The sequence below is a fragment of the Protopterus annectens genome, chromosome 4.part0, assembly GCF_019279795.1.
Source record: "Protopterus annectens isolate FY-2018-M chromosome 4.part0, PAN1.0, whole genome shotgun sequence".
Taxonomy (NCBI): domain Eukaryota; kingdom Metazoa; phylum Chordata; order Ceratodontiformes; family Protopteridae; genus Protopterus; species Protopterus annectens.
In genome coordinates, this window is record NC_056733.1 from 1895109387 (window position 1) to 1895128527 (window position 19141).

Genomic DNA, 19141 nt, shown 5'->3' on the forward strand with positions numbered 1-19141 from the left:
CACACTCAAGTCACTCAGCAACAATTACTGTTATGAGTTTGTCATAGTACACGTTGGAGTGAATGACTTAAGATGTACCTCTCTCGACTATATGAAGAGAGACATGATTGAATTCTCAGACTGTGTGTCTCAGGCAGGTATGTCCCAAGCCTTAAGCAGCATTCTACCTTCACCTGGGATGATGCCACAATACAGACAAAAAAATGATTGATTTCAATAACTGGCTTAGCTTCTGGTGTCACTCCAGAGGATCCACTATCTGATAGCCTGGGAAAACATGATCGACAGACCACATTGCTTTGCCAGAGATGTCCTTCACCTGTCTCCTCAAGGCTTTTGGATACATCAAAGATGCTTGCCTCCCCCATAGTGTCTTTTTTAGGCAATATCAAAACACAAAACTTCTGACATAAAGAAGTCTACTAGAGACAAACTCAAGGTCCTGCTGCTCAATGCTAGGAGCCAAAACAGTAACCTGCACTCCCTTGAAGCACTCCTCAGCTTGGAAGATGCTGACAGCTGTGCAGTCACTGAGATACACTTCAAGGCCACAGAGACCACCCAGACGGTACAAGGCTACAATGTCTTTCACACTTTTAGACCACAAAACAAACAATAAAGAACCAAAGGTAGAGGTGTATCCATATTCATTAAATCCAAATACATATCAAGACTGGTAAAACACTACAAATCCCTTGAGCTATTCCAGGTCCAAATACTTATAGGCAAAATACCCGACCACATCCTCGCTAGCTACAGGTCCCCTGCCATGAACTAGGATAAGCACACTGCCTACCTGGACTTGCTTGAGTCGCTCAGTATACTGCCAAACAGCTTGGTCATGGGACCTTTCAACTATCTGTCCATCGATTAGGCGATTTATATGAGCAGATACATGATTGCTCTGAGGTTCCTGGATTTTATTACTTCAAATGCCCTGGAACAGTTGGTCTGCATCCCCACAAGGGGTTCAAATGTCCTAGACCTAGTACTGACCAACATGGAGGGGGCCACTGCACTATCCCCTATGTGTTTCCCTCCCTGGTAAGGTCAGACCATAAATCAGTCTCATTTGAATTAAAGATTAGACCTGACACCTCCACAGGAGCAAAACAACTGAAAAATATCTCCAAAGCAAACTATAGCCTACTAAGCGGTGCTATAAAAAGTTTTAAAGCCCTTGCTAACACAGCCAACAATGACTCCTATGGAGAAGAGTACACACATGCACTATATATCCACTTAAACAAATGTATTGAATCAAGCTGTACCTGACAGGACTAAAACTAGATCATCCTAAAAAAACGAGCCACCCTGGTGGACTGTAAGCATAAATAAGTTATATAACAAAAAAAAAAAGAAACTAATATCTAAGAACAAGAGGGAACTTACTCAACAGAGGAAAACTACCCTCCACAGTTTGAACAAGCAAATCAGATATCTTATAAAGTCCTCAAAGGCTAGTTATGAGACTAAATTAGCATTCCTAGCTAAAGACAACTATAAGGCATTCTTTAGCTACGTCTGAAACCTAAAAGAGAATGCCCAGCTGTGTGCTAAACTTATAGTGGATGGTACCACTCACACTGAACCTGAGGAAATTGCTAGCCTACTAGCTGACATATTAGGCAACAACTTTACCCCCTATCCCCTCCAGCCATACCCCAAAGCATTCCTGACACTGGTCCGCTACCAAGTATCTCCAAAGAACGGGTCATACAACCACTCTCCAAGGCCAAGTACACGGCCTCTATGGGACCAGATAGCATCCCAGCTTGCTTACTAAATAATCTAAAATAAACCTAGCAGAACCACTTGGCACTTAACCATAGATGAGCATTGGCTTGGTTCCAACAGAGAGCAGAACAGCAATAGTAATCCACTTACACAAAGGGGGTCCATCAACTGACCCAAGAAATTATTGACCCATAAGCCTAACCAGCCTTATCTCCAATGCCATGGAAAGAATCATCAGAGACCTTAACAACAAGGACACTGGCAACCTTCAAACTCTTGACCCAACCTAGTTTGGTTTCATCAAGGGTAGATCTTGCTTATTAAATCTGATGGACTTCTTTGAGAATGTCACCAAAGACCTGAATGAGGACAAAGCAGTACATACCATCTATCTTGATTTAGCCAAGCCTTTTGACACATTCCCCACTCAGGGCTCATTGAGAATCTGTCCCAGCTGGGGATTAACCCATAAGTCTCTAGATGGGTTGCCAACTGGCTCACTGACAGAATGCCCATTGTCAAAGTTGGGGAGTCCACCTGCACCAGTAGACCAGTTACCAGTGGGGTACCATAAGGATCTGTGCTGGGCACTCTACTGCTTGAAATATATTTCTCTGAGGCCTAGATGAAAGCAGATGGCCTGTGGCTTACCAGTTTTGCAGATGACTGCAAATTAGATGCACTCATTGAGTCCTCCAATAATGTCAACATATTACAGAAGGGGCTGACTCAGACAAATGATTGGTGCCAAAGTCACAGACTAAAACTAAACAGAAAAATGCCTCATTATCCTTTTTATCAAAGAAGTAGCCCTCGCTAATTATGGTATAGATAGCACCCCTTTAAGCTCAAACCCAGTAGTGCAAGACTTGGCAATACAGGTTGATAGCAATCTAAACGTTGGTCACCATGCCTCCACAGGGGTAAGGAAAGCCTTCTATATTGCACATCTCATAACTAAGGGCATCACATCCAAGACTAAGGAGGTTATAACTCTACTGTACTCAACCCTTATCAGACCACTAATTGAGTACAATGCTCCCTTCTGTATGTATCTCACCAGACACCTGCAGCAACTGGAGAGCCCACAGAGGATTTTAACCAAGAGAATCCAGGGCCTCCAAAATGTGACAAATGAAAAGATTGAAAGCCTTGCCACTCTATCACATAGGCTGCTGAAAGGTGACCTGTGCCTGGCCTACAGAGCAGTCCCTAACTTTGCCCTAATGGAAATGCTGCTTACCTGCAAATCAAATGGGACAAGTGTCCCTGACTCCAGGGATCTCACCCTAGCCTGTGACATTAACAGAACATGTTGCCCAGACAGATATAGCTCTCATACATTGCCACTCCTCTGGAATAAGCTCCCACATCACATGAAGCAGAGCTCCTCAATGACCCTATTAAGTGCAACCTTGACAATTGGATGGGTGACAGTTGGCACCTCAGTACCTCATGGACAAGAGTAGTTGGTGCTGATCATAGAACCAGTCTGGTAACCATGGCCATATAACTATGGTCAATTAGGGTACACAGATTTTTACATGGATAGGCTTGTAAAGGCCCTAGGGCCATTTACTAAGTAACCTCCTTTGAACCTATGAAACAATAATTATATGCTTCAGACTAAAGTGTACAAAACCACAACAAAAAGTTAATATATTACTCAAAAAATGTTCTGCTTATTTAAAAGGTTAGCACTGACAATTATGATGTCAGAACCCTTATCCATTAATAAAAAATAGGTTGATTGAGCTGGTAGGTAACCTGGTATTTGATCAAGGCTTTAAGGAATTCACATACTTCGATGGCTTTCAGGCCTGAATGCTGTTAGCTTAACTTAAGAATTTTTTTAGGTGGTGTTCCAAAGACCAAATTACCACCATAACAGCTATAAATAAATACAATCTGAGGGTCATGCTGCTCAACGCTATAAGTCTAAAGCTAAAGATCCACTCACTCGAAGCACTCGTCAAAATGGAGAACATCGACATCTGTACTGTAATGAAGACATGGTTTAAAGCAGCAGAAAGCACCCCTGCACTACCAGGCTATAACTCATTCCACACCTTTCGGCCCCAAAACATGGACCGAAGCTCCAAAGGTGGTGGTGTCTCCATATTCAGAAAAGATATACACACCTCCAGACTAGTAGCCCAGCATAAAGAATCTGAGATACTTCAGGTACAACTAACATTGTGTAAGACTGTGATCCAGGTCATAGCCTGCTATAGTTCCCCGACCATGTCCCTAGACTCTCACTCCATGTTCCTAAGCACCTTGAAATCTATCAAGGTCCAACCCACCCTCTCATACTAGGAGACTTCAACAACCCCTCCATCAACTGGGAAAACTACTCAAGCACCAATAAACTGGCCCAATGCTTACTGGAATTCATCAATTCCAGTGCCGTGGTCCCGCTCATTCTGACCCCCACTAGAGGAAACAACATCCTTGACCTGGTTATTACTGACATGGGTGACCATTGCTCTACAGCAATAGTCAATCTTTCCCTGGTTAGATCCGACCATAAACAAATCACCATGGAAATCGACATCTCACCCACACCCACCGCAAAGGTAACCACCTTGAAAACCTTCTCCAAAGCTGACTTTGGACTCCTGAAAACAGAGGTGGCTAACTTCATGGTACCCATGCAAATGGAAAATAGCTGTCAAATCATACGCCATTTCACTGTATGAACATGTACACAAATGCATGGAACTAGCCATAACCAACAGAAACAAGACGCTGTCCTCCAAAAAAGGAAACCAATCTGGTGGTTTCCTGCCATTAATAAACTCAACAACAGAAAGAAGAAGCTGTTGCAGAAAAAGGTAAAGTCCCAAGACTGGAAAAACTCCCTTATTAGCCTTAACAAAAAGTTGAGATCCCTCATCAAATCCTCTAAAGCCAGCTATGAAGGCAGAATTGTGCCAGACACTAAAAACAAATACAAAAGGCTTCTATAGCTATATCAAGAACCTTCACGGCAATACCCAGATTTGCTCTGAGATACTGCACAATGGTACCTCCTATACTCAGCCAACAGATATTGCCAACATACTGCCCAACAGATTCAGTGCCAACTTTGCTCCTCTCTTCCCCCCTAAAGGACCAATCACAATACCAGAAGAATGCCAGGCACCCAGCATTACTGCAGCCCAGGTTAAAGCTGCATTCTCCAAGGCCAAGAATACAGCTTCCATGGGACCTGATAATATACAATCATACAATCATAGGTTAGTACTAGGCTAACTGCCCTCGTGAGCCATTGTAAGCCTAGCCAATTATCCCTTGTGAGACTCAAACCCTGCACCTTGTGTTTGTAAGGCAAACACCTTAACCATTAGGCCACCCTCCCAACCCATCCCTGGCTGTTTTCTACATGAACTACAAAGCGAACTGCCACCACATCTGTGTGCCCTGTTCAGTCACAGCCTCACCTCAGGCTTTGTTCCTACTGAATGGTGCACTGCTACAGTCATCCCTCTCCATAAAGGGGGAGCAACTACAGACCCTGGGAATTATCGCCCCATTAGCCTGATGAGTCTGATATGTAAAGCTATGGAGTGCATCATCATGGACCTGATTACCAAAGATATAGGAAATCTCCAAACTCTAGACCCCATGCAATTTGGCTTTATGAAAGGGAGATCATGCCTGCTCAACCTGGTTGACTTCTTTGAGTCAGTCACCAGAGCAGCGTCTGAAGGTAAGGCAGTACATACAGTCTACCTTGATCTGGCCAAGGCCTTTGATACCATTCCCCACTTGGGAATTATTGATAAACTCACCAAACTAGGCATCAACCCCTATATCACTAGGTGGGTTGCAAATTGTCTCACTGATAGAACACACAGTGCAAAAGTAACGGACTCCAAGTCAGACTGCTGACCAGTCACGAGTGGAGTCCCACAGGGATCAGTCCTGGGTCCTCTCCTGTTTGGCATCTCCTTCTCAGAAGTCCAGGCCAACACAAAGGGACTCTGGCTGACCAAGTTCACAGACGACTGCAAGCTGGAAACCATTATTTAACTCCCCAAGTGATGCAGACATCCTACAGAAAGGCCTCACTGAGACCAATGACTGGTGTGGAAACCATGGCCTTACGCTTAACACCAACAAATGCATCATTATCCCCTTTGGTAAAAACTCAGTTCTCACTATTTACCACATCAATGGGAGCCCACTGAACACTGAAGGCATTTTATAAGAGATCTGGGGATGCAGGTTGACAGTAACCTCTCCTTAAACCACCACACTGCCACTGTTGTCAGAAATTACCAAGTGTTTTGCATCCAGGAAGAAAGAGGTCATCATCTCTCTCTACTCTTCCCTTATTAGGCCAGTCATCCTGTATAATTCACCATTTGGCATGTACCTCACTAGACACCTGCAACAGCTGGGGAGGCCACAGAAGTACCTCACGAAGAGGATCATAAGCATTAAACACGTCTTACATGGACAGACTCAAAAGGCTCCAGCTATTCCCTATCTCATATCACCTACTTGGAGGTGATCTCTGCTTGACTTACAAAGCCATGTCTGACCCAGCTCTGTTAAAAATGCTGCAGCTAAAGAAATCCCAATCCCCTTCGCACCAAATGCTCCAGAGACCTCAACCTCAATACCACAATTAACAGAACATGCTGGAGGGACAGGTTCCTCACCCAGAGACTGCCCATGCTCTGGAATAGACTTCCCATACTTGTCAAGCAGAGCACCTCTCTGACCCTCTTCAAGAGAAATCTTGATGAGTGGATGGGTAATAGAAAGTTCACCCTGTGTTTCACTCCAGTGGCTCTACTTGATGCACGATGCCAGGGCACTGCTATGGGCTAGGCTTGTAAAGGCTCTAAGGCCATTAGGTTAGTACGTACCTATGAATTTAGTATGAGAACTTGCTAAGATATTTTTTTTTCTAAACAGTACAGTGGCAGAGCCAGTTTATACTAGTCTGGTATAGTCTGTTTATCAAGATTTAATGATAGAATAAACAATAATAATAAACTGGTCACAATAAACAGTCAAAACAGTAGAGAATATTTCACAGATCCTTCAAAGCAAACCCTGTATCATATAACTTTGTAGCTATAGTATTGAGTGGGAATTTCTGTGTCTGTTTTGTACCCTTTTCCAGTGCATCTCTTGACAAACCATGTAGTCTCTATCCTTCAAATACTGTGCTAGGATACTATAAAGCAAAAATGAAAACTGCTGCATTCTTATAGCAATGCAATGTATTCACAAAAATGTTTTAAACCTCATGCTATGCATGGTTATAAAGTCCATATAAAGGATGTCTAAAATGGAGGGAAACAATATCTTGGAATTTAGACTCTAGTCCTCTTTTTATCATTTAAATTCAAATAACTTTCACCCATAGGCATAGGCCAACTAGGCTTTTCCAGTATTTATTTATTTATTTTTTGTAGTAAAGAAATGGTTTCTTTAAACTGTGTTGAATGAATACAGGAAAAACTGAAGAGTAAGATAAACTGTGAGTAAAAGGAAGAAAAAAGTATTCTGGATGCCACCAGCGACCAAAAGCCAGCCCTGTTTTCACACGACAAAGTTGTCAAATAGAAGCTATAATATGGGAAATCATGTTATTCAAAGATAAAGGGATATAACAAACAGAAGCCAAATTCATATGCTGAGCCTATTTAGGTAAACCTAAAACAGTCGTCCTTTGAAATGAAAGAAACGCTCAAAACTGTCAAATTTCAAAGATACAGTGGTAGTACAGCTCAGGCAAATAATAACAAAGTTTCTACGAAACTTTACTGAAGGAAAGAAAAAAAAACAAAGATTAATATTTAAACTTGGTAGTGGACTGTTGCCTTAAACTGATAGAACAAATGGTCCATTTCTATAGACTCTTCTGTAAAATGTAATGCTAGTAAAGTTCAGACAGTAGCAGTCCTATTTAGTTTGCAATATGCATACTGTGGACAGGAAATAATGTTGATCTGTCACTAACAATAATTAATAATACTTTCCACTTTAAACATTCATGGCCTAGTAAGTACTTATTAACAAGTGTTCTTCAATTTGCAAATCTTCAAAGTATGTGAATAAAGCAAAAAAAAAAAAAAAAAATGCTGGGAAGTCAGCTTACACTTCTCAAAACCAAAGCAAGCAGCAGTCTTGATAATTATTCTTCCCAACAAGTGGAAATGTGGAAATTATGAATAATTTCAAAGGAGAGTGTTAAACACAAGGATCTGAATACAGAATGGCTGATGTGGGATAAGGCTGAGCTCAACTTGGAGTTTGACTACAAAGGCCCTGGCATTAAGGTGTATAACACAATCCAGGTATAATTAGCCAGATAAACCTGAGAGTTCATTGCAGGTGATTCAGCTTATGGGCTGCTAATGATATTCAGGCAGTAGTTCTGGGGTTGATATGATATTTAGGCAGTAGTTCTGGGGTTGATTCCCATTTATCTACATCTGCCTTCTTTGTGAGTCTAACTATATCACTTAACCAAATGGTATTCCATTGTTACCCCAAAAAGATGCACTTGTACCTGTTTGACTTAACCTGGTTAAGTGAATAAAGTTAAAATAATTATGCACTGCAGTACAGATTTATTTAATTATCACAAAAGTTAGATGAATCTAAATTGAAATATTGTTGCTATGCCAAATGCCATTTATCATCGGCCAGCTTGGCATGACTATGCTGAACTCCATGTGTAATTGTACACCTTTCCTTGTCCTCACACGTCTTTCTAATGAGCCGATACCTTCTTTGATTTTTCTTTGTATTTCTTCAGTACCTTGAGTGACCTGAGGAAACTGCCTCTTAGAGGTATGTTAACCTTCATGATTTGTTTAAAATCCTGTAATGATGGGATAAAAAAGGCTGGAACATAGATGGTCTAAATCATCAAAATGTGGGGACCCTTTATTCTGATAGCACCTCCAGTGTATATCATCATAGGATCATAGGAAGTTACTAGGCTATTGGCCCTGAGGGCCTTACAAGCCTAGCCAAAACCAATACTTATTACTCCTTAACATGCCAAATATCTAACTCTTTCACGATTAGAACCTTGAACACCATTACATAAGCTACCTGTCTTAGTCTATTAAACCACAGAGGCTACTTTCCTTATGGTAATTAAATAAAAGCTGAGTCACAGGATGAAATCTTTAGTTTAATGGTCCATATATATCCTCATCTTACCTACAGTCATGATTTCCTCTTCCACATCAAAATGGAGAACAGGAACAGGAAGTGGGATCTTTAGAAAAGGATGGGAGTAAATTGCATAGGAAGAAATGTGAATTGTAGGAATTTCACATGCAGAAAGGTTTTGGAGCAAGAATGAGGTTTACGTGTGGGCAGGAAGTGAATAATTTATTTAATGTTGCTTAGATTCTGCATCACATATATTGTTCTAAATTCTACATGTTTGTAAATGTGAATTGTCAATGTAGTTTGATTACTTTTATATAAATGTAAATTTGCCTATGTCACAAGTGATAATTCAATAAAGTTGCTTAAAAAATGCAGAATAATGTTATTCACACAGGTTAACCTGTATGATATGTGGAAAAAATTTCATATCTTAAAAAACCATGCCAGAACTTAAAGGAATTTGATCAGAAAGTCAAGGAAATACATTAAAAACTTCAGCAATAATTTCATCCATGACAGAGGATCACAAAACCTGCATAAGATTTATCATAAGGAGATTTTGTTCACATAATGTCATGATTTTGCTTATTAGTTAAATGTTACCATTAGCTCAAATACTATTTTTTTGTACGTACAGTTACAAGGTTCTGGCCAAAGAAAATAGGGTATGCAAGTTCCTCTTTGCTTTCAATTCCTACTTTCTATGGAATTAATTTCTTTTCATTTTTTATTTAATTTTGCATAGCCAAAGCTGTTTTAAAACTGAATCCAATCACTTAATTTCTGAAACATGTGCATGATGCAGTAAAATTAGAATATATTTATTTGCACTCAGTATTTACTAGTATCAGTAATCCCCAAAATGTTTTTAAAAGCCCCCTGCATGCATGCTTCCTGAGTCCTAATTAACAGAGATTATTTTCATCATCTCCTGAATCTTGATATAATAGTTGTAGTTATTGAGCAATGCTGTTGCTGTGGACAGAGGAAGGACAGCATGGCATGAAAAAATCCTTAAATATGCTTGAGACACATATAAGTTCCAGGCCTTACAGCTGACAGATACATGTTTCACTGCTGGAATTGTTTTTGGTTTTATGAAAATAATATGCTTTTTCTTCTTCTAAATCTAGGGAGCAATTTTGACTACAATGCTAGCTACGAGAAATTTCTCTGGTAAGTATTGCATATTGTTTTGCTGTATTTAATGACAGTTGTGTTTAAAGAGGCATATTTAATGTCTGCTTAGATATTTATAGTTTAATGCAGATAATTATGATTAGAAAATACTTCAGTCCTACTTAGAATTAATTTTATGCTGCAGCTTTTAAGTCAGCTAAAAATGTAGTGTTGATGTTTTCCATGTCAGTCATTCTTGAACTTTGGTAAAATGTAATGAAATGCAATAGAGAAAGATTTAATTTATGTAGATTTCTGTGTGTGTGTGTGTGTGTGTGTGTGTGTGTGTGTGTGTGTGTATATATATATATATATATATATATACACACAAACACACACACACACACACACACACATGCATATCTGTGTGTGTGTGTGTGTGTGTATACACATATTTGCAGGCATATATATATATATATATATATATATATATATATATATATATATATGTATATACATACACATATATTTATATGTACGTTCTCTTTGTTTGTTTTGTCTTTTAAAAGTTTTATTAAATCACAGATTTTTATCGTGTCTATGGTGGTACATCTGCATTGTTTTTTACTTTGGTTCTTTTTTGGCAAGACTACCTTCAGCAATGTGTACTTATTTATTATTTTTTGTTATATTTATATGTACAATAAATTTTTATTTATCAAAGTGCACAATCATTAACACCAATGCAATTAATGATGGCATTTTGAAAGTCAATAGCATTAATCAACATAATGAAAAACTTAAAAAAATATATATATCAGAAAAGGAAGCAAACAGTTTGTTTTCTGATGTGATTACCAAAAGCCCATCACATTTTCAGACATAAACTGTCTGAATAGTAGCAATATTGTTACTGAAATAATTTTTCTAAGGTAAGGTACATGGGTAGGGGCAGAGTTAGGGATATGTGTGTAAATGTTGTGTGTGTGTGTGTGTGTGTGTGTGTGTGTGTGTGTGTGTGTGTGTGTGTGTGTGTGTGTGTTTGTTTTTCTTTTTTTTACCATTTTTAACTGGAGGGGGTCTGCTGAAGTGGTCGAACATGAGTTCTATTCTCTAACATCCAAACACATATTAGGACTGATATGAGAAGTTTCAGCATCAGAGTGCAATCAACCTTGCTTCCTATTTCTAGCACCCAACAAATAACCTTTCTAACAGTAAAAGCCACTGGTAAATACATTCAGACTGATATAGCTCACCTTTTGCAGTTGTAAAATTACTGCACTATTCTGAAATGTGCTGCTTAGGCTGAGTCCCTTTGTTTGCATTGTTATGTCTTTCTTTTATAGTCTCACCCCACAAATGAGCCTTTATCTTATTTCACTAAATTGATAACCAAAATGAACAAAACTAACAAAGAGAATAATTACTGTAGCCATGATTATGATGTAAGGTCGGTCTTTATCTCCTTTAGGAGTGTGAATTTGGTTTCATGCAGAATTAAGAAAAGCTAGTGCTGATGCTGATTGAATATGTTGCTGCAGAAAGATATACCATTTAAAGAAAATCAAATTTTATTTCTGCATTACTGGTTCCTGCAAAACAGTATTTCCTACAGTTTATGCATTTTCACTATTTGAGGAGAGCAGTGAGTCCAAAAAGTCTGTATATACTGCTTTCTGCAGGGTATTTGTTAGTCCAGTAAATTGTGTATTCCTCTACAGGGTTTACTGTTTGACATATTATGCCATCTTCAGTAATACAGTCAAATGATACTTGAATAAAGGGTGAATTTTAACAGTTATTCTTATATTATTTCAATACAGACACACTGTAGAACTAGTAATCCTTTTTGCACAATATTCAGCCTGATACCTGTATAATCCCTGATGGTTTCTGTTATCCAAGAGTTAGCACTAATTACTACTATGAGCTTGTCTGCTTTCCCCCTACATGTATAAATTATTTCTGTACAGATACACCATAGGTTTATTAATCGTGCTATACATCTAAGTCCTTATTAGTATTATAAGAAATGGATAAGCCTCAGAAAATTAAAATACTGGCTGTTCTCTCACTTCATACCATATTTCATTTTGTTCCTCAGCACTGATGATATTCAGCTAACCCTATCCCCATGTTTGATAACACTGTCAATTAGAGTGATATCCAGTCCCAAGCAGGAGACCTAAGAACAATTAGAGCATACAAATAACAGTACAGATTTATTTCTGGTCAGCATGGTGAGTACCACCTCTGTCCATCGAAGAAAAACATTCAGCAGCTGGAGTTTAGATGTCTTCTTTATAATTACAGCTGTGGTTATCCTCAGCCTGTTCTACTCCTCTGACTTGCCTGTCCTTATCTGTAGTTATCAATTGGTGGTACTCCTGTCAGTGTTTGGGGCTTCTATAACAAGACTGATAGAGCTTCTACACAAAAAAAAGTAGATTGGCTACCTTAGGGTTCTCTATCACTTTTTGCGAATTCTGGAATAACCTCCTGCACATTATTAGGTACTTCTGTAAATTTAATTTCTTCAAGTCCTTCATAAAAAAGTAACTGCAGTAAAATTATTTCTGTAAATGTGGGATTACCTTTATTGTATAAGCTTTACAAAAAGTTCAGTCTTCTGGAACCTATATTTAAATTCTTTAATCTCACTCTCATATATATTATTTGTGTCATTAAATTTAACAAGGTGCATTTGTGATGGCCACTGTCTTATAATTTCACTCTTATTGTAGAATTTGAAATATTGCTTGTATGAAGGCTGTAAATTTCTTACCGTATGTTCATCTCTTTAACTATAGCAAGTACAGAATTTAATATGAGTAGTTAATTTTGTTCACGTCATCATTTGTACTACAATAACTTACAGACATACACCCTTAATTCCAAACAAAATAAACACCAGTATATTTTTGTAAAGGGCAGACCTAGTGTCGATTATATAGGAACCTTATTTAATTACTATTGAAAAAGATCTTTCTGTCCTGAAGGAGGAACCCCATGTGGTGATGCATGAGGCATTGTAGAATTTGGCAAAACAGGGAATATAATAGGATGAATAGAGTATCTGAGGGCTCTTGATGGTCAGATAAGGCTAAGAAGAAATCCCTCAAAGTAATGAAGCCTATATTTGGCATCACCAAGATATACGTAGTGTTAATAAAGTGTGATTTTAAAAACTGGTTGCAAATAGGTTGAGCAGGCATACAATATTTTATTAGTAACATTCATTTGCTTACAATTACTCTGAGATTGTTTTGATATGCAAAAGTCTTTTAATTTACATGAAAAGAACTTTACCAATATCTGTAGCTTCTTCTTCTTCTTCTTCTTTCGGCTTTTCCCGGTTAGGGGTCACCACAGTGGAACAACAGTCTGCACAAATTGGCAGTGGAGTTTTATGGTGTCAAGTTGCCAGCCTGGCGCCCAACCTTCCACAGAAGACACATGCATGCACACACTCATACCTAGGGCCAATTTAGAGTGTCCAATCCACATACAGCATGTCTTCGGGATGTGGGAGGAAACCGGAGCACCCCGAGGAAACCCATGCGACCACAGGGAGGACATGCAGACTCTGCACAGAAGGCACCCCAGCCGAGAATCAAACCGGAGAACCTCTTGCTGTGAGTACAAATACATAGATGGGAGATTTTGAGGATAACCTGCCTTTTCTAATAAATCATGACTAGAAATTAACAAAACAAGATGCAATTTATGTCTAGGATGTGATTTATGTTTAAGAGGAATTAAAAATCTGACACACACTGTATGAGTGTGTGTATGAGTGTGTTTGTATGTGTGTATGTGTGTGTGTGTGTGTGTGTGTGTGTGTGTGTGTGTGTGTGTGTGTGTGTGTGTGTGTGTGCGTGCACGCGTGTGTGTGTGTGTGTGTGTGTGTGTGTGTGTGTGTGTGCGTGTGTGTGTGCGTGCATGTGTTTTCACCAAATACCAAACCCAGGCTATTGATAAAGAAGTTAGGTCTATGTTGGTCAAGATACATTGGCCACATCACAAAATATCTAGACACTTTGGGTGTGGTCAGGTGCTGGATAGCCACAGTGTGAACTGCTTGAAATCATGTGCAAACAGCCAGGCACACTGTCTGTTGCTAGCAGTTGGGGTCACATGATCTCACAGTATTATGTTTTTCCACACTCAGCAGCCATTGCTATGCCATAAATCCTGTCCCACATAAGAAACCATTGATCTAATCCAGTGATGGCAAACCTTTTGGGCCCAGCATGTCAAAAATTCAGAAAATGCCTAACTCGACTCTGCTGGTGTGTCACCCCCCCCCCCAAACACAAAAATAAATTAAAAAATAAATAAATAAATAAATAAATAAAACAGCATAGCTCTCACTACATCAGGGGTAAATCTCAACAGAATCAGGGACAAATCTAGAAATAAGAGGCATGGACAGTTTTAAACTACTAGTGCTATTAATTTGAGACACTGGCAGAAAAAAATGAACATGAATTAATATACATTTTCTGAAGTAAAATAACTTTCTAAATCTAATTATTGCCATTAAGTGTAAAAATTTGCCGGTATTAGGAGGGATTAAGAAGGATAGTTGGGAGAAATGTAAAACAGCACACACTTAGAAATGCAGACTACTTGCCCTTTGCAGAAGTGTAGCCATGAAGGGGTCCCATTCACATTGTCGAACTTTTACAAGTTCGAACGTCATATGGTCGAAACCATATGTTCGAACTTGTAAGACTTTGAACGTTTCAACGGAGATCTCCATAAGGGAAGCTTTCCCTTTCCTGCAGTGTTGTGCGATCTTGGAGTTGGTATATTTAAGTAGCGGGGGGTGTGGAGTGCAGGGATGCTTGCCCCCATTCTTACAACCTTCAGGTAATTTTTTTGTGTTTTTTTTTTTTTAATTACGTTTTCGAACTTTTAAAGTTCAAACATATGGTGTCGACCATATGGTGTTTGAACTTTTAAAAGTTGACAACGTGATATAGACCCACCGTGAAAAGAAAATGATGTCAGTACTGCCCTTTGCAAACTCTATTGAGACAGTATATCAAATAGACTTTGAGGTTAATAACTTCCTTACCTCTGCATCAGTGTTGTTGAACTGGCTCCTGGCAAAAAATAATTCAATGCCCTTCACACAAGCTGGTGTGTCACCCAAAATGGCATGGCGTGTCACCTTTGACATGCATGTCATAGGTTCACCATCACTGAAATCCGTAGTAGATAGGCCGGATGTCAAGGATAGCAATCAGCATTAAGGTAACTATGCCTCAGATGTTGAGTGATTTCAAAATTATAAAGTCATAGGATTAATGCCAATAGGGAAGACTTAGTATTATTATCTGTCTGCCTATGCAGCCACTGAAAGGCAGGTGAATGGTTTATTATGAGGTTGAATTTGTTTCATAGCAGGTAATATTTGAGGGTTGTGATTGCCCACTTAATTCCTAGACGTTATTTTTTTTCTGTTGCTGATTATCTTTAATTTACAGCTAATGTAACAAGCGAGCTGTTCCTCACGCTCTTCTATATCAGTCAGCGTTATACTAATGACCATTTCAGAGGCACTGGTATATACGAGAAAACATTTAAGGATGTCAGGAGCTATCAAAATAAGTCCGATTTCTAAATGTTTCTTCTGTTTCATTCTTCCATTGAACTTTCGGTGGAGTTCTCCCTTGCGTCAAGTCAATTTAAATAGTCAAATATTCATAGTTATTCCAAGACTATTGAGTCTTGTGACCATTTATGATTTGCCAGTACCTCCCTCAGGCTGCATCACACTGCTTAATGTGCAGAGGAAGCCTATCCCAGAAGTTTAGAATGAGCTGGATTATAAACCTGTCCCTCTACCTAGTTTTGTTTATCTGCTTGTGAAGATTTAGATGTTCTAGTATTGGTTAAAGTATTGAACTTCTGGAGGTACAAATGGTCCAGGATAACTGGGTTTCTAATGGCATGGTAAACAAGTCAGAGATATCCCCTTGAAAGTCTTTGAGACACCGAATAACGGGATAGAACCTCCAGCCTTTCTTGACAGCTCTGAGACTTTAGTTCTGTGATATTTTTAGCTAGAAACCTTTGGGATCTTTTTAATTGTCTGATATATTTAGCAAGATACATCACAAAGAGGGTATTCTACTTGATAACTGGTTTGAGTGATGCAGAGTATAAGGAAATGATTTCTTCTTTAAATCTTAATAATGCTGATTTTGCAATTAGCTGTGCTAATAGAAAGGATTTCCTGGCAACCATTGTCATATGATTATCAAAAGGCAGGTAATTATCAATGCAAGTTCTTAGGTCCCAGACTACATTTTTTTGCAGTGCATATTATCTATATAGCATAATGAGGGGTGTTCATAGGCAAGTACTAGGCCTGCCTTTGTGGGCCATTTTAGGTCTATCCAATTTCCATTTTTGTGTTTGAATTAACCTATCCCATTTGGTTATTGACTGGCCTTAGCCATCACATGGTCAAGTTAGGAGATGAGTGATGGTAGCAAAGTCTGGAACAAAAACTGGCAGTAAAAGCCTGTAAAGCCTACAGATTGCTGTATGACTTTTTTGTAGTTGCATAGGCTTGCTCTGCACAGCTTCAGTTTTTTCAGCAAGTGGTCTGCCCAGTTTCTGACCTCTATATATATATGACATATAGTGGGCTTCTGTCATACGTACATTATGTCTAATGGAGTTTGCTATCACTCTAGCTGAGCACAAGGAATTGACAACACTTTAGACTTCAGGGTGATATTTTCATAGTCTTGAAAGACTACAACATCATCAAGGTATGCTGCTACATAAGATCTTAGAATCTTACCCATCAGCCTCTAAAATGTTGTGTGTACCCCATAGAGACAAAGAGGCAGGACTCTATAGTTGTAGAGTCTATCAGACATAGAGAATGCAATCATATCATTAGCTTCAAGGGGTAGTAAAACTGAGGAGCCTTTTGTTTTATTTAAAATGGGCAGAAATCATAGCCTTGTCAAGTTTCCAATTCATCCACTCCCACATTGGAGATTAATAATATTTAGAGATGCTACTAATTTTCTAAAATCATTGCAAAAAATCTTATAGACCCATCAGGCTTTGGGATTTGAAAAATGAGACTGTTCAGTTCAGTTTATTATTGTTCTATGATGTCAAGTTTAAGAATATTCTGTCCCACTTTCCTTACTGCTTTGTGTTGGGATTGTTATATTTGCTATTTTTTATATCAACTTTTTCACTAGACATGGTTTCTTTATGGTGCTGGATTAACCTAGGTCAACCATCAAAATCTAAAAATATGTCTTTATTTTTTAGTGTAAATTATATTATGTCTTATATTTTAGACATGGATAATGCCACCCCTATTTTAACCTCAGGGCATGCTGTTGGGGTCTTAACTTACCTTTCAAACAACTTCATTCTCTCGCTAAGGTTTCAGAATAGTAATGTTATATAACTGCATTTATTTTCTTTTCCTTGCTTTTCTCACCTTATATTCACTTAACTTTTTTCTACAAAGGGCTGTTTGCCAATTTGCAAGGAAATTGTTTTTCAGTGGTAGGTACTAACAGAAATGCCTAATCTCTTGGTTTGAATTCTGTAGGATGGAAATTTCTGTTATATGATCTCTGCTGTGCCTCCTGGATATTCTCCATATGTTCACTTACTATAGACAGTATAGTTCTTAAACTGTCAGCTCTGAAAAGTCTTCTGTTATACTGTTTTTTTTTCCTTCCTATTTTTTCTTTTGGCTATATCTTGCAGGCCTCAGGAATATCTGCCATATAGCAGTGCAAACAGGGTGAATCCACATGAGGCTTAGAGAACTTCTCTTACAATAAAGTGGAGAAAAGGAAGTACTCAGTGCTTTTTATTTTGTCCACCCTAGTCTTCTGTAGCACAGGGTTTAAAGTCTCACTAAGGCAATCAAGTAATACATCTGTCCTAGGGTGATTCATACTAAAAAACGATAGAGTTCTTGCATTATTCTGATCATGAATGTGGTGCCTTAGCCAGTAAGAACTTCTTGCGGATTTCCTACCTTAGAAAAATCTATGCTAATTCTCTTTAGCTGTGACTTTGAAATTAACTCTTCATAAGGGTACTGCCTCAGGAAAAAATGTTGCACCATCAGTAATTACTAGAATAATCCACTGCCAATCATTAGTGGACCGGTGTTCTGCTGTGGCGACCCCTAACCAGGAAAAGTCGAAAGACATTAGACTGATGAACCTTGTTTTGTTCTAGTAGTGATCCCACAGAGTCCATTACTGTTTGTTCAAAAGGGGCATCCACAGTGAGTAAGGGTATCAAAGGATTCTTCAGTCCTGCATTATGTGTTATCTTCTAATACCCTGGGCAGGCTGCACAAAAGTTCTCTATGTCCTTCATAATACCAGGCCAGTAAAACCTGGCTAAAACCCTAGCTTGCACAAGCCTGCATAACCATTCAAACTGTTGCTGTGTGCTAACATCATTGCAAATGCTCTAAAGATCTCAGAATTAATGATGAATTCAGAATCTGGTATCTGTCTTTTTTACCCTACATGGTAAGTAATTTCTTAATTCAAAATAGGCATATATAGTTGAGTGGTCTGTTTTTTTGGTCACCTATCTATTCTATGTTCTCTTTAGATCTACTCAGTGTACTGTATTCCTACTTAGACTTTGAAAAGTTTACTTGGCTAATGTATAAGTCAACCAAGGCAGCTTTGCTTTCATCATTTTTATTTGATATATAAGCTATGCTGTTTTACAATGAAAATACAAGTAAAGGCTTTTACGCTTTATCTGCCTTGGCCCCTCTAAAAGACAGCTTCTGGAAATATTTTTCTTCCACTGGGTACTGTCAGTATCCTTTTCTCTCCTATAGTACTGTTCTTATTTTTTTAATGTTACTGTCCTGCTTCTGGTTTTGAATGGCTGTGTCTGCTTTGTTGAAAAAGAGAGAAGCTGAGAACTATGTTCAAGCTCTCCATTTTTCTTGTTCATTAATATGTTCATAGGTTCATAGGTTAGTACTAGGCTAACTGCTCTTGTGAGCCATTTTAAGCCTAGCCAGTTATCCCCTGTGAGATTCAAACCCTGTATCTTGTGTTTGTAAGGCAAACACCTTAACCATTAGGCCACC

At 38.6% G+C, this 19141-nt stretch overlaps 1 protein-coding gene across 2 annotated transcripts in view; it reads left to right on the forward strand.

Annotated features, from left to right (window-relative positions):
- The window catches only part of LOC122800065 (calcium/calmodulin-dependent protein kinase type II subunit alpha), a 1141826-nt gene that overhangs the window by 442025 nt on the left and 680660 nt on the right, over window positions 1-19141 (forward strand). For both annotated transcript variants that reach the window (XM_044069562.1, XM_044069563.1), the window contains exon 8: window positions 10026-10068. In XM_044069562.1, coding sequence (XP_043925497.1) covers window positions 10026-10068 — 43 coding nt within the window. The remainder of the gene's footprint in view (window positions 1-10025; window positions 10069-19141) is intronic.